The 15,224-nt window shown below is 39.7% G+C and overlaps 1 protein-coding gene across 1 annotated transcript in view; it reads right to left on the bottom strand.

Moving 5' to 3' along the window:
• LOC129857726 (uncharacterized) overlaps positions 1-9,635 on the bottom strand; it is a 37,455-nt gene extending 27,820 nt beyond the window's left edge. Inside the window, exons 1-3 of the mRNA XM_055926239.1 lie at positions 9,498-9,635; positions 3,564-3,629; positions 2,007-2,261 (exon numbers count right to left, since the gene is read on the bottom strand). Of these exons, the coding sequence (XP_055782214.1) occupies positions 2,007-2,261; positions 3,564-3,594 (286 nt within the window). The 5' untranslated portion in view covers positions 3,595-3,629; positions 9,498-9,635. The remainder of the gene's footprint in view (positions 1-2,006; positions 2,262-3,563; positions 3,630-9,497) is intronic.
• Between the last annotated feature and the right edge of the window lie 5,589 nt (positions 9,636-15,224).

The raw sequence follows: 15,224 nt of genomic DNA, 5'->3' as shown, positions 1-15,224 counted from the left end.
GTTGTGTTGTGACAGGGTAGGGGTGGTATACAGAAGATAGCCCTATTTGGTAAATGTCCATATTACGGCAAGAACAGCTCAAATAAGCAAAAAGAAATGACAGTCCATCATTACTTTAAGACATGAAGGTCAGTCAATGCGGAACATTTAAAGAACTTTGAAAGTTTCTTCAAGTGCAGTCGCAAAAACCATCAAGCGCGATGTTGAGACTGGCTCTCATGAGGACCACCACAGGAAGACCCAGAGCTACCTCTGCTGCAGAGGATAAGTTCATTATCCGGCAAAGACAAATGGCAGAGGGAGTATAAATACAGTGATAGATTGGAGATTGGACCCAGGTGTGTGTAATGATGTCATGTAACATGTGCACAGGGAGTCGGGAAGCAAGGGAGTGCATAATTTAATAAACAAAACCAGAAACACGAACATCGCACAGACAGGAAACTGAAACAGAAACAATGAAGCCTGGGGAAGGAACCAAAGGGAGTGACATATATATGGCAGGTAATCAAGGAGGTGATGGAGTCCAGGTGATTCTGATGACGCGCAGGTGCGCGTAATGATGGTGACAGGTGTGCGCCATAATGAGCAGCCTGGTGACCTAGAGGCCGGAGAGGGAGCACACGTGACATGACAAGTCAAGTCCGGGGTTGATGAGTGAAGAGAGTTTGCCAGCAGTAGGTTCAGTAGCAGCTAGAAGGCCTGCGACGCCGAATTCCTGAGCTGGACAGGAGGGGGAGCCAAAGCGAAGGCTAGTTTGACAGCATGGCTACCACAGCATTCTGCAGCGATACGCCATCCCGTCAGGTTTGCTCTTAGTGGGACTATCATTTGTTTTTCAACAGGACAATGACCCAACACACCTCCAGGCTGTGTAAGGGCTATTTGACCAAGAAGGAGAATGATGGAGTGCTACATCAGATGAGCTGGATTCCACAATCACCTGACCTCAACCCAAATGAAATGGTTTGGGATAAGTTGGACCGCAGAGTGAAGGAAAAGCAGCCAACAAGTGCTCAGCATATGTGGGAACTACTTCAAGACTGTTGGAAAAGCATTCCATGTGAAGCTGGTTGAGAGAATGCCAAGAGTGTGCAAGGCTGTCATCAAGGCAAAGGCTGGCTACTTTGAAGAATCTGTTTAACAATTTTTTGGTTACTACATGATTCCATATGTGTTATTTCATAGTTTTGATGTCTTCACTATTATTCTACAATGTAGAAAATAATAAAAATAAAGAAAAACCCTTAAATGAGTAGGTGTTCTAAAACTTTGGGATCACTGAGAACTGTCCTTGTTTTTTAAAGAAAAGCACAAACACAAGTCCTCAACTGGCAGCTTCATTAAATAGTACCCGCAAAACACCAGTCTCAACAGTGAAGAAGCGACCCCCCGTGGGAAGTGAACCCTGGTCCCCCCATGGGAATTGAACCCACAACCCTGGCATTGCAAGCGCCATGCTCTACCAACTGAGCCACATGGGACCATAACTCAGACTGGCCAATAAAAAGAAAAGATCAAGATGAGAAAAATAACACAGACACTGGACAGAGATATGGCTTTTTCTTTGTAACTCTGCTTAGAAGGCCAGCATCCCGGAGTCACCTCTTCACTGTTGACATTGAGACTGGTGTTTTGACTGGAATTCTGATAGACCTTGGTTTTCAATGTGAAGATATAATTTAATCATATTAATATATGTAGTAGAAAGCAATGGGTTAGAAGAAGCCTTCATATCCAACCCATAAAGTAAAATGTAACATGCATATATGGCCAGCTATGTGAACTTTAACACTGATTTATTCTGCAAAAGATTTCGTTCAATTGGTAACATACATTTTTGTCTTCTTCTAATGGCTCTTAAGGGGAAAGTAATCTAAAAGTAACTGTATCTAAGGTAATCAGATTACATTCCTGAGTTTGGGAAACCCAAAAGTTATTTACTGATTACAATCTTGGACAGGTAACTAGTAACTATAATGGATTACATTTAGAAAGGAACCTACCCAACCCTGCAGACGACATTGTAATATTCGTAGAAGAAATGGCAGACGACATTGTAGCATTCGTAGAGGAAATGGCAGACGACATTGTAGTTTGAGCTGTGGTAGCTGTCATGATAGTTGCTGCAGAGTCAGTACTCATGCCTGGTGACATCACAGTTGATACAGCATTGGTCGTTGAATTGGAACTTGAGGATGTGTTTTGCCCGGAAATAAATGACGATGGCTGCAGTCCCAGTAGTAAGAAGAGCAGGAGGCCTGTTCAGATAGGAGAGGCATACAGCTGTCATCATTTGGCAGGTCCTGTCTATTAAACATAACAAGCTCTTAACCATGCTTTGTCACATTCATGTAGGCAGTAAGCCTCTGTTTTGTTCGGCTAGATGAGTCATTCCCTTACGAAAAAAGATTGCATTCAGAGTGCAGGATAACTGCAGTATAACTCCAGTTAGAGTGCAGTATAACTGCAGTATGCTGAAAATACTGCGTCCAACATAACATAACACTTTTTTTACGTCAGGCATTTTGCAGTTTAACTGCAGTTGCAGATACAGTCTAGAATCTTAAAGATACAATCTGGGATCTGAAAATCTGTCCATTTCAATTATTGATATTTACCCATAGTTTCTTGAATAGTACAACTTATATAACTTTGATTAATGTTATATAAGTTATATTCTTCATTAATCAATGCGTAACTTTTATATGTCACGTTCTGACCATAGTTCTTGTGTGTTGTGCTTGTTTTAGCGTTGGTCAGGACGTGAGCTGGGTGGGCATTCTATGTTGTGTGTCTAGTTTGTCTGTTTCTATGTTTGGCCTAATATGGTTCTCAATCAGAGGCAGATGTTTTGTGTTGTCTCTGATTGGGAATCATATATAGGTGGCTTGTTTTGTGTTGGGGATTGTGGGTGGGTGTTTCCTGTCTCTGTGTTTTCGCTGCACCAGATAGGGCTGTATCGGTTTGCCACATTTGTTATTTTGTATCGTTGTAAGTGTTCACAGTTTTCGTCTTGTCTATTAAAAACATGTTGAACACGCTCTACGCTGCGTCTTGGTCCGATCCCTGCTACACCTCCTCTTCAGATGAAGAGGAGGAAGGCTGCCGTTACAATATAACTTTGATTAATGTTATATAAGTTATATTCTTCAATAATCAATGGGTAACTTATATAACTTTGATTAATGTTATATAAGTTATATTCTACAATAATCAATGGGTAACTTATATAACTTTGATTAATGTTATATAAGTTATATTCTTCAATAATCAATGGGTAACTTATATAACTTTGATTAATGTTATATAAGTTATATTCTTCAATAATCAATGGGTAACTTATATAACTTTGATTAATGTTATATAAGTTATATTCTTCAATAATCAATGGGTAACTTATATAACTTTGATTAATGTTATATAAGTTATATTCTTCAATAATCAATGGGTAACTTATATAACTTTGATTAAAGTTATAGAAGTTATATTATTCAAGAATCAGTCAGTATGTGTCTATGCACATTTTTTAGGCAATGGGCATATTTAGAAAGTAAACATACCTGTGCCTTTAAAAGAAGCAGTTGAGGCCATAGTCTTCTGGATGGAGTAGGAGCCCTTAGTCCAGTCTAGAAAGGGAAAGAGAAGTCATGATGAGTTCATTTTGACCCAGTATAAGTTTTAACATGATGTTCATTTTCTCCAGCTCCATACCAGTATCTACAGTACATACAGTATGTGACTATGGTGTTTTTGCACAAACGATAAGAAGAAAAGTTCCCAAGAAAATGACCCCCTATAATCTTAAAACAATATGAATAACGACTGTGTCCCTTTAACGATTAACACGGCTACAGTACGAATTAGGCACAGAAGATCTTACATTTAGAAGTAAACTGAGAAACAGTGAAATGTGACACCCTGAATATTGTGATATAAAGGTTCCTTATTGTCTTGTAGCATCGTGGTTACCTGACTATTGAATAATGCTACCTGGAGCATGTAGAGGACAAAAGTAATACCACAAACCACATAAGGTCTATTATGCCTTTTCCGTTGACACACAACCTAAGTCAGATTCAGTGGAGCAATCAGACTGTTTACACATGTCCATTCATTATGTCCCACCTGGACTTATCCTTTGATCTTATGCCATCATCTATCTGAGGGTTCATTTGCAAACAATTCCCTAATTGTTCTATGGGGGAAACTGATCTGATGATGGTTTGCAGTGGCCGCAGCGCCTGATTTGTAAGTTAAATTTGGTTAAGTGTAGGAAAGAGAGGTAGAAAAGAGAGTTAGGAATAGATAATAGATGTTGAACTGTCAAACAACCATCCACTCACAACCACATTGTGGCTGGTAAATTACAATATTAAGAAAATAATCATTGCCAAAATAATCAGACACATGCGTGTGTCATCAAAGGATATGGTTTTGTTCGGTAGTGTCGGTTGGCAGCCGTTCAGCCATGAGCACAATTAAAATGTGTTTGTTCCTCGTGATGTCCCCGGGGCAATATATCTAAGCACGGCATGTTTCCATCCCTCCCTAGGAACCAACCACACAGTCTCCTTTGGGCCCAACACCATGGAGACTGAGGGTCAAACAGTGGCTAATAGTGTCACGTTGTATAAGTGATCGGAGACAGGTGCAGGAATACGTAATAGGGGTTTTTAATACTCCACCCAAAAATACAACATGCCATGAAAGGCACGGGGACGAATCCCAAAACAAACACGTATGCAAAAACACAGGGATGTAACCCAAACAAAAGAGCGAGGTAAAACCTATAATAAATACACAGGACGAGACCGGCAATACACTACACGGGTCGAGACCTGTAATAACAAATGCACAACAATACACGATACGAGACCCGTAATAACAAGTGAACAATACGCGCAGCAAGAAAGCCGAAATAACAAAGCACAGGTATCACAGACCAACGGACATGGGAACAATAAGTGACAAGACATTGATGAACAGAGGGCACATATATACAATTACTAATCAATGGGAATTGGAATCATGTGTGCGTAATGAGATAGTTCAGTGACGACCTAGAGGCCGGTGACGTAGACCTCCGGAACTGGTGCACGGAATGAGCAGCAGTACCGGGGGAATCCGTGACAAATAGCCCACTTTTAAAAAAGTAGGTCTAGTTATAGGTGTTTGTGTAAAGGAAAAATGTTATATTGCTTAAAGTATATGAAATATAATATATTCAAATATAATATATATATACAGTGCATTCGGAAAGTATTCAGACCCCTTAACTTTTTCCACATTTTGTTACGTTACAGCCTTAATCTAAAATGTATGAAATAAAAAATACCTCATATTGACAGAGTGAAAACAGGATTTATTAACAATTAAATACAGAAATACCTTATTTAAATAAGTATTCAGACTCTTTTCTATGAGACTCGAAATTGAGCTCAGGTGCATCCTGTTTCCATTGATCATCCATGAGATGTTTCTACAACTTGACTGGAGTCCACCTGTGGTAAATTCAATTGTTTGGACATGATTTGGAAAGGCACACATCCTTCTATATAAGGTCCCACAGTTGACAGTGCATGTCAGAGCAAAAACCAAGGCATGAGGTTGAAGGAATTGTCAATAGAGCCCCGAGACACGATTGTGTCGAGGCACAGATCTGGGGAAGGGTACCAAAACATTTCTGCAGTGGCCTCCATCATTCTTAAATGGAAGAAGTTTGGAACCACCAAGACTCTTCCTAGAGCTGGCTGCCCGGCCAAACATGGAATCGGGGGAGAAGGGCCTTGGTCAGGGAGGTAACCAAGAACCTGATGGTCACTCTGACAGAGATCTAGCGTTCCTCTGTGAAGATGGGATAATCTTTGAGAAGGACAACCATCTCTGCAGTACTCCACCAATCAGGCCTTTATTGTAGAGTGGCCAGACGGAAGCCACTCCTCAGTAAAAGGCACATGACAGCCCGCTTGGAGTTTGCCAAAAGCCACCTAAAGACTCTCAGACCATGAGAAACAAGATTCTGTAGTCTGATGAAACCAAGATTGAACTCTTAGCCTGAATGCCAAGCGTCATGTCTGGAGGAAATCTGGCACCATCCCTACGGTGTAGCATGGTGGTAGCAGAATCATGCTGTGGGGATGTTTTTCAGTGGCAGGGACTGGGAGACTAGTCAGGATCGAGGGAAAGATTAATGGAGAAAAGTACAAAGAGATCCTTGATGAAAACCTGCTCCAGAGCTTTCCTGACCTCAGACTGGGGTGAAGGTTCACCTTCCAACAGGACAACAACCCTAAGCACACAGCCAAGACAACGCAGGAGTGGCTTCGGGACAAGTCTCTCAATTTCCTTGAGTGGCCCAGCCAGTGCCCGGACTTAAACCTAACCTACACACAGTTCAATTAAAATAACAAATGATGTAGTGAGGGTTTTAGATAAAACCACTGTCAAATGTTATATTAATTGTGACACAAGCATACTATAGATACGCAGTGCCTTCAGAAAGTATTCACACTGCTTCACTTTTTTTTTTAAACACTTTGTTGTTTTACAAAGTAGGAATAAAATGGATTTAATTGTAATTTTTTGTCAATGATCTATACTCTGTAATGTCAACGTGAAAGAAAAATTATAAAATTGGTTAAATAAAAAAAACAAAAAAACACACTAATATACAGTATCTTGATTAGATAAGTATTCAACCCCATGAGTCAAAACATGTTAGAATTACCTTTGGCACATTTCAAGCTCTGTCAAGTTGGTTGTTGATCATTGCTAAACAGCTATGTTTATCTCTTGCCATAGATGTTCAATCCAATTGAAGACTAAACTGTAACTAGGCCACTCAGGAACTTTCTGCTGAAAGGTGAATTTGTTTCCCAGTATCTGTTGGAAAGCAGACTGGACCAGGTTTTCCTCTAGGATTTTGCCTGTCCTTAGCTCTATTCCATTTCTTTCTTTCCTAAAAAACTCCCTTTTGGGGGCCACCACTATGCTTGATAATATGAAGAGTGGTACTCAGCAGAGGTGGGACCAAGTCACTATTATTTGAGTCACAAGCAAGTCTCAAGTCAAGGGGTCCGAGTCGCAAGTGAAGTCCCAAGTAGAACGGCTCGAGTCTTGAGTCAAGTCTAACTTGTGCATTCTAAGAGCAAGTCAAGTCAAGTAGTCACAAGTTTTTTCAAGTCAAGTCTCAAGTCAAGTAAAACAAATCTATACATGCAATGACTTGTTCAACTACAAATATTAGCATATTTATTGAGTACACCAGGCAGCCCTTTTCATTATTTTGTCTACAACACATTTGAATTTTGTAATTGTAAAATAGGCACCTTGTAGCAGTCTTAAGGGTATGAAATCAGCAGAAGGCAAGGCAGGTTGACGGGCTCAAAGTGTAGATTTATTTACAGGTCCTAGTGATCCAATAGTGAAAGTGCCTTATCATACAAAATATACAATCAGAATAACTAAATATAGACAGGCAATAGCCCAAAAGACCATAGGACCATACAATTAACCAATTTGCAATTACAGCCCATAAACTGGGTTCTACGATGTAAAAGGCAATTTCCACATCCATTGTTACATAGGTACATTCGTGTTAATGAGACTTAATGATTATTGATGACATATTCATCTAAACGTGTGAAAGCAACAGCAACCATTTCAACAAGAGAACAAAGTGCTCTCCACTGGGGGAGTTTGGAGAGCACAAGTGGAAAGACGTGCCGATGGTGCATATTCTCTGCAGTAGACTAATAATACACTTTAACAACAAATTTCAAATACAAGCTTCATAAGTAAATGATCAATTTCAAGCAATTTTGACTTCCTGAAAGACCAGTAGGAGAAAACTGAGGATGGATAAACAATATTGTAGTTACTCCACAATACTAACCTAATTGACAGAGTGAAAAGAAGGAAACTTGTAGAGAATAAAAATATTCCAAAACGTGAATACTGTTTGCAATAAGGCACTAAAGTAATGCCCAATTACTGGTGAGCTTGCAAAGTAAACTGTTAATATTCATGATCACCAATTTTTTTTGCACCTGCATATTTATTTATTATGGCAATCCTCTCTCCCTACAATTTGACGTTTGCCCCTGATCATATACATTAAATCAGCAATCTGTTCGCTAGCTCACCCGGCCTGTGTCAATTGGCAGTTTGCTGGTCCATTCAGAAGGCAGAGTGTGCGTTTCACTAGCCAATCTGTTGCAGGTTTTTTTGCAAGGGAGATGCTGTGGCTACTGTCTCTGGCTGTGTGGACATTACAAAACCTGGCCAGATCATGTAAAGTCATCAGTCTCAAGTCAAAGTTGAATATCGAGTCTTAACAAACCTCCAGACAAGCTTCAATGCCATACAACACTCCTTCCGTGGCCTTCAACTGCTCTTAAAGCTCCAAGTCCAAGTCAAGCCTCAAGTTATTTCATTTTCTGTCAAATCAAGCCTCAAGTGATCAAATGTGTGACTCAAGTCAGACTCCAGTCCAAGTCATGTGACTCGAGTCCACAACTCTGCTACTTGGTGATGTTGGACTTGCCCCAATCACACGGCTTTGTATTCAATACATAAAGTTAATTTCTTTGCCACATTTGTTGCAGTTTTACTTTAGTGCCTTATTACAAACAGGATGCATATTTTGGAATATTTATGTTCTGTACAAACATCCTTCTTTTCACTCTGTCAATTAGGTTAGTATTGTGGAGCAACTACAATGTTGTTGATCCATCCTCGGTTTTCTCCTATCATAGCCATTAAAGTCTGTAACTGTTTTAAAGTCACCATGTTGAAATCCCTGAACGGTTTCCTTCCTCTCCGGCAACTGAGTTAGGAAGGACGCCTATATCTTTGTAGTGACTGGTTGTATTGATTCACCATCCAAAGTGTAATTAAAAACTTCACCATGCTCAAAGGGATATTCCATGTCTGTTTTTTTTTTACCCATCTTCCAATAGGTGCCCTTCTTTGCGAGGCATTGGAAACCCTTCCTGGTCTTTGTGGCTGAATCTGTGTTCGAAATTCACTGCTCGACAGAGTCCATCCAATTTACTTTGTGACTTGTTAAGCACATTTTTACTTCTGAACTTATTTAGGCTTGCCATAAGAAAAGGGTTGAATACTTATTGACTAAAGACATTTTTGCTTTTCATTTTTTATTAATTTGTAAAATTGTCAAAAAACATAATTCCACTTTGATATCATGGGGTATTGCGTGTAGGCCAGGGACAAAACATCTCAGTTTAATACTTTCAGAAGGCACTGCACTATGTGAAAATATGGAAGCATTCAATGCCAGTAACATAACCTTATATTTATTGTTGTGAAGTAAACCTAAGCAACATTATTCTCTACACTATCATCTTTAAGCAACCATGGCAACCCTCCTTGTTGAACTTAATCAGCCTGAGATAAGCAGGTAATGGAAACAAAATAACGCAAACCAATTGTTTAACTAAATGTTTTCAGAAAAAACAACAACAAGCGCTTACCCGTGTGTCGCGTTGAGCAAAAGTCTGAGGATGAAACTGTCTGTATCAGCCTCGGATGATGTGTAGAGCCTCTCTCTCTCCGTCTCTCCGCTCTCCTTTTCTCCCAGTGTCACTACCCTCTGTTCTTCCTAGTGACAGCACAGGAGAGGCAACCTATTAAGTGGAAACTCACCTGCACACCCACTCAATTACTAGTCACAACTAGCAGAGAGGAGGAGACTACAGGCAGAGAGCTGGGTGGGTGGGTTAAAACTACCATACAAGGGCCCAGAGATCAAATTAGGGTAAACTTCCGGCCCGCTAACTCAATCCACACCTATAATCTCAGGAACCAGGACCAAATCTTGAGTCCGCTGGCCAGTTGACAGATGGTCATGTGAGACTAATTAATACAATTATGTAATCAGACACATTTATGAAAAAATGTCAATGGAGCAAAGTGATACAACAGGTCATAGTCACATCATTAACATCTGCAACCCAAAACAATCTGATAAATATTATACATCTCCTCTCTTTATTTACCTATCCCCTCATTCCTTTTCTTTTCCAAACAAAATGGCCCCACAGTCTCCTACAACTTTGCTGCCTCATGGGTTTCTTGTGAGATAATTCCCATACTGGTGAGGTGATTTTGGGGAACATTCTGGTTTCTGTTCAACACAATGTGAACCCCCCCCCACTCCCCTCTGTCAGGAATAAACCCCTTTGACAACAATTACCTCTTTGTGGCATTGTGGCTCTTGGAATGTGGGATACCTAACCTGGGCACCACACAAAGGCACCTGGGCCACTCAGGTGACAAAAAAATCCCTCCTTCTAATCAACCTGACCGTTTTATGAGAAGAACCCCTAAAAGAAAAGACAAACACAGGCTGGTATAGCTTTTAGTTCTCTTGTGGAATTGTACATATTACAACCAAATATCATTCTTTGCACAAATCCATTCCATGTTAGTTTTCATGGTCAAAGTTATCGTTGGCACTCATGAAAGTGTCTATCGTAGTGAAATTGTAAGAATATAAAATATTAAGTTACCTACTGTATTTGTATTTCAAATACATTATTTCATATTAGTTTAAACTTATTCTGTAATTGAAAAACGTTAAGAAAAATCCCCCCACCAACCTACCGAAATTACAAGGACATGTGATATAAATATACTTTACAATTAATTCCATCACACCCTATGTGTTGTTTTCTTCACATTTGTTATATGTTTGTTTTATATGTTTCCTTCACATTTGTTATATATGTTTCCTTCACATTTGTTATATGTTTGTTTTATATGTTTCCTTCACATTTGTTATATGTTTGTTTTATATGTTTCCTTCACATTTGTTATATGTTTGTTATATATGTTTCCTTCACATTTGTTATATGTTTGTTTTATATGTTTCCTTCACATTTGTTATATGTTTGTTTTATATGTTTCCTTCACATTTGTTATATGTTTGTTATATATGTTTCCTTCACATTTGTTATATGTTTGTTTTATATGTTTCCTTTACATTTGTTATATGTTTGTTTTATATGTTTCCTTTACATTTGTTATATATGTTTCCTTCACATTTGTTATATGTTTGTTTTATATGTTTCCTTCACATTTGTTATATGTTTGTTTTATATGTTTCCTTTACATTTGTTATATGTTTGTTATATACACTGCTCAAAAAAATAAAGGGAACACTTAAACAACACAATGTAACTCCAAGTTAATCACACTTCTGTGAAATCAAACTGTCCACTTAGGAAGCAACCCTGATTGACAATAAATGTCACATGCTGTTGTGTAAATGGAATAGAAAACAGGTGGAAATTATAGGCAACTAGCAAGACACCCCCAATAAAGGAGTGGTTCGGCAGGTGGTGACCACAGACCACTTCTCAGTTCCTATGCTTCCTGGCAGACGTTTTGGTCACTTTTGAATGCTGGCGGTGCTTTCACTCTAGTGGCAGCATGAGACGGAGTCTACAACCCACACAAGTGGCTCAGGTAGTGCAGCTCATCTAGGATGGCACATCAATGCGAGCTGTGGCAAGAAAATCTGCTGTGTCTGTCAGCGTAGTGTCCAGAATATGGAGGCGCTACCAGGAGACAGGCCAGTACATCAGGAGACGTGGAGGAGGCCGTAGGAGGGCAACAACCCAGCAGCAGGACCGCTACCTCCGCCTTTGTGCAAGAAGGAGCAGAAGGAGCACTGCCAGAGCCCTGCAAAATGACCTCCAGCAGGCCACAAATGTGCATGTGTCTGCTCAAACGGTCAGAAACAGACTCCATGAGGGTGGTATGAGGGCCCGACGTCCACAGGTGGGGGTTGTGCTTACAGCCCAACACCGTGCAGGACGTTTGGCATTTGCCAGAGAACACCAAGATTGGCAAATTTGCCACTGGCGCCCTGTGCTCTTCACAGATGAAAGCAGGTTCACACTGAGCACATGTGACAGACGTGACAGTCTGGAGACGCCATGGAGAACGTTCTGCTGCCTGCAACATCCTCCAGCATGACCGGTTTGGCGGTGGGTCAGTCATGGTGTGGGGTGGCATTTCTTTGGGGGGCCACACAGCCCTCCATGGGCTCGCCAGAGGTAGCCTGACTGCCATTAGTTACCGAGATGAGATCCTCAGACCCCTTGTGAGACCATATGCTGGTGCGGTTGGCCCTGGGTTCCTCCTAATGCAAGACAATGCTAGAACTCATGTGTCTGGAGTGTGTCAGCAGTTCCTGCAAGAGGAAGGCATTGATGCTATGGACTTGCCCGCCCGTTCCCCAGACCTGAATCCAATTGAGCACATCTGGGACATCATGTCTCGCTCCATCCACCAACGCCACGTTGCACCACAGAATGTCCAGGAGTTGGCGGATGCTTTAGTCCAGGTCTGGGAGGAGATCCCTCAGGAGACCATCCGCCACCTCACCAGGAGCATGCCCAGGCGTTGTAGGGAGGTCATACAGGCACGTGGAGGCCACACACACTACTGAGCCTCATTTTGACTTGTTTTAAGGACATTACATCAAAGTTGGATCAGCCTGTAGTGTGGTTTTCCACTTTAATTTTGAGTGTGACTCCAAATCCAGACCTCCATGGGTTGATAAATTTGATTTCTATTGATAATTTTTGTGTGATTTTGTTGTCAGCACATTCAACTATGTCAAGAAAAAAGTATTTAATAAGAATAGTTCATTCATTCAGATCTAGGATGTGTTATTTTAGTGTTCCCTTTATTTTTTTGAGCAGTGTATGTTTCCTTTACATTTGTTATATGTTTTATTTTATATGTTTCCTTTATATTTGTTATATGTTTGTTATGTTTCCTTTACATTTGTTATGTTCGTTATATATGTTTCCTCTACATTTGTTATATGTTCGTTATATATGTTACCTTTACATTTGTTAAATATGTTTCCTTCACATTTGTTATGTTTGTTATATATGTTTCCTTCACACTTGTTATGTTCGTTTCATATGTTTCCTTTACATTTGTTATATGTTCGTTATATATGTTTCCTTTACATTTGTTATATGTTCGTTATATATGTTTCCTTTACATTTGTTATATATGTTTCCTTCACATTTGTTATATGTTCGTTTTATATGTTTCCTTTACATTTGTTATATATTTGTTTTATATGTTTCCTGTACACTTTGTCCCAGCCGGCATATTCATCTGTTATCACCAAGTATCATCATGCAAAATGTTTCCTCAGTGTAAAAGACAACAATAATAAGAGCTTACCAACAAGCCAATAGCCAGATGAGGTAGGCATACACTGTATTGTGCTTCAGCACATCCTCCCATTTGTCCAGCTATTGACAGAAAAGGACATGCCTTGGAAAATAGTAGTTGAGTGTTCCTTTTAATTTTTAATTTTATTTCACCTTTATTTAACTAGATAGGCCAGGTGAGAACACCTGGCCTACCGTCCTTGCAGTTACTGTATATGACCTGCTGTAACGGCTTTCTTCCTGGGATGAAGGAGAAGACCAAAATGCAGCGCAGTTAGTGTTCAACATGTTTAATTAAACGATGAACATTAACAAATAACAAAATAAACAAACGTGAAAGCCGAGACAGTCCTATCTGGTGCAGAACACAAACACAGAGACAGGAAACAACCACCCACAATCCCCAACACAAAACAAGCCACCTATATATGATTGTCAATCAGGGACAACGATTGACAGCTGTCTCTGATTGAGAACCATATCAGGCTGAACATAGAAACAGACGAACTAGACACACAACATAGAATACCCACCCCAACTCACGCCCTGACCAACTAAACACATACAAAACAACAGAAAACAGGTCAGGAACGTGACACCTGCATACATTATACCTTAGTGGTGAGTGTGTGAGGGTTACAATTATATGACTATTCAAAAACAAAACAGTCACCCTCCCAGATAATACCTACAGGCTCACATTTAATTTGAATGCTCTGTTTGACTTTGAAACCAGACAATTCTTCTCCACAATGGAGAGAAGAACAGGAAGCCAGGAGAAAATAACGCTGTCATGCTCGATGCCCCAAAAGTATGACGAGTGATGAAAGTTGATATGGGCTGAATTACAGGCCACATGTAAATAAATCTCTTGTTCCAAGTAATGAAAGCATGATTTACTTATTTCAGTGGGGATTTATTGTAAATAATGTACAGGTAATGAATGCGTATGAAAAAGGTAGAACCAGTCACCACTCGGAAAGCAGAGTTATCCGTCACTAAATAATATTTCTCCACAACAACAACCCAGTAATAATTTGACTACACCATTAGTAATGGTAATGACCTGTGACCTATCTCATTTTCCAGGCGAGACCTGTCCAATGCAAAACCAGTTTGAGCTATTCAAGGGAGACAAGTTTACATGTTTGTGTTTACTGGCTTTCCTAGCAGTCATTGACAACGGAAGGAAAGTGAAAAAAATAAAGTATGATGGTCAGTGTCAATATGTTTGTCGGACAAAATGTGCATCATTTCTAATGCAAATGGGTGAAATTAGTATACAGTATATTTTATTATCTAATGCTTTTCTAATGTTACACAGTAGCCATTCAAATCAGGAGTGTTTCCAGTATCCGGTGCCTATGAAATGTACTGTATTGTAAATATGTGTAAACGGTGTTGTACATACAGAGAAAGTGTAAAAACATACGAAAGATCACACATGTAGATAGCAGGATTGAAGACCATTACCTCAGAATTCCTATCACTTTAATTTCTCCTTTGACGGGTACAAAAATGTGACCATTGAACTGAGATTCAATCACATTGCAATGTCAAGTGAAAATGGGAATGTTGCCGAAACTATAAAGTGTGTATTGTAATATGTTTGATTATGATTGGGTATTATCGCTCATGTAAAAGTGCCACAATATCCCATTCACTCTTCAGATGCAAACAAATTAGGATGGAAAACAGATATATCCTGCACAAGGTAAGCAAAATGGCAAGACGTCGAATCAAAGAAAACAACTCGTTTTGTATGGCCATTCAGAGCCACGACCATTCATATATTTATTGCATAAACAAAGACCATCAATGCAAAATTATATGCAAACAAAGGGCTGTGTTTGAGAGTGACAGGGTGTCTGTGCTTAAAGCAAACACATGCCGTTGACCTTTGGGTCATTATTTTGTACGGTGTCCATATTAGGACAACCTAAGCATGTCTTGGCTGTCCGAATATGGATACCATAAATATGATAGAACCCTATATAA

Source organism: Salvelinus fontinalis, chromosome 6, assembly GCF_029448725.1.
Source record: "Salvelinus fontinalis isolate EN_2023a chromosome 6, ASM2944872v1, whole genome shotgun sequence".
Lineage (NCBI taxonomy): Eukaryota > Metazoa > Chordata > Actinopteri > Salmoniformes > Salmonidae > Salvelinus > Salvelinus fontinalis.
Note: the sequence above shows the minus strand (reverse complement) of the source record. Positions and strands in the feature narration are given on the sequence as shown.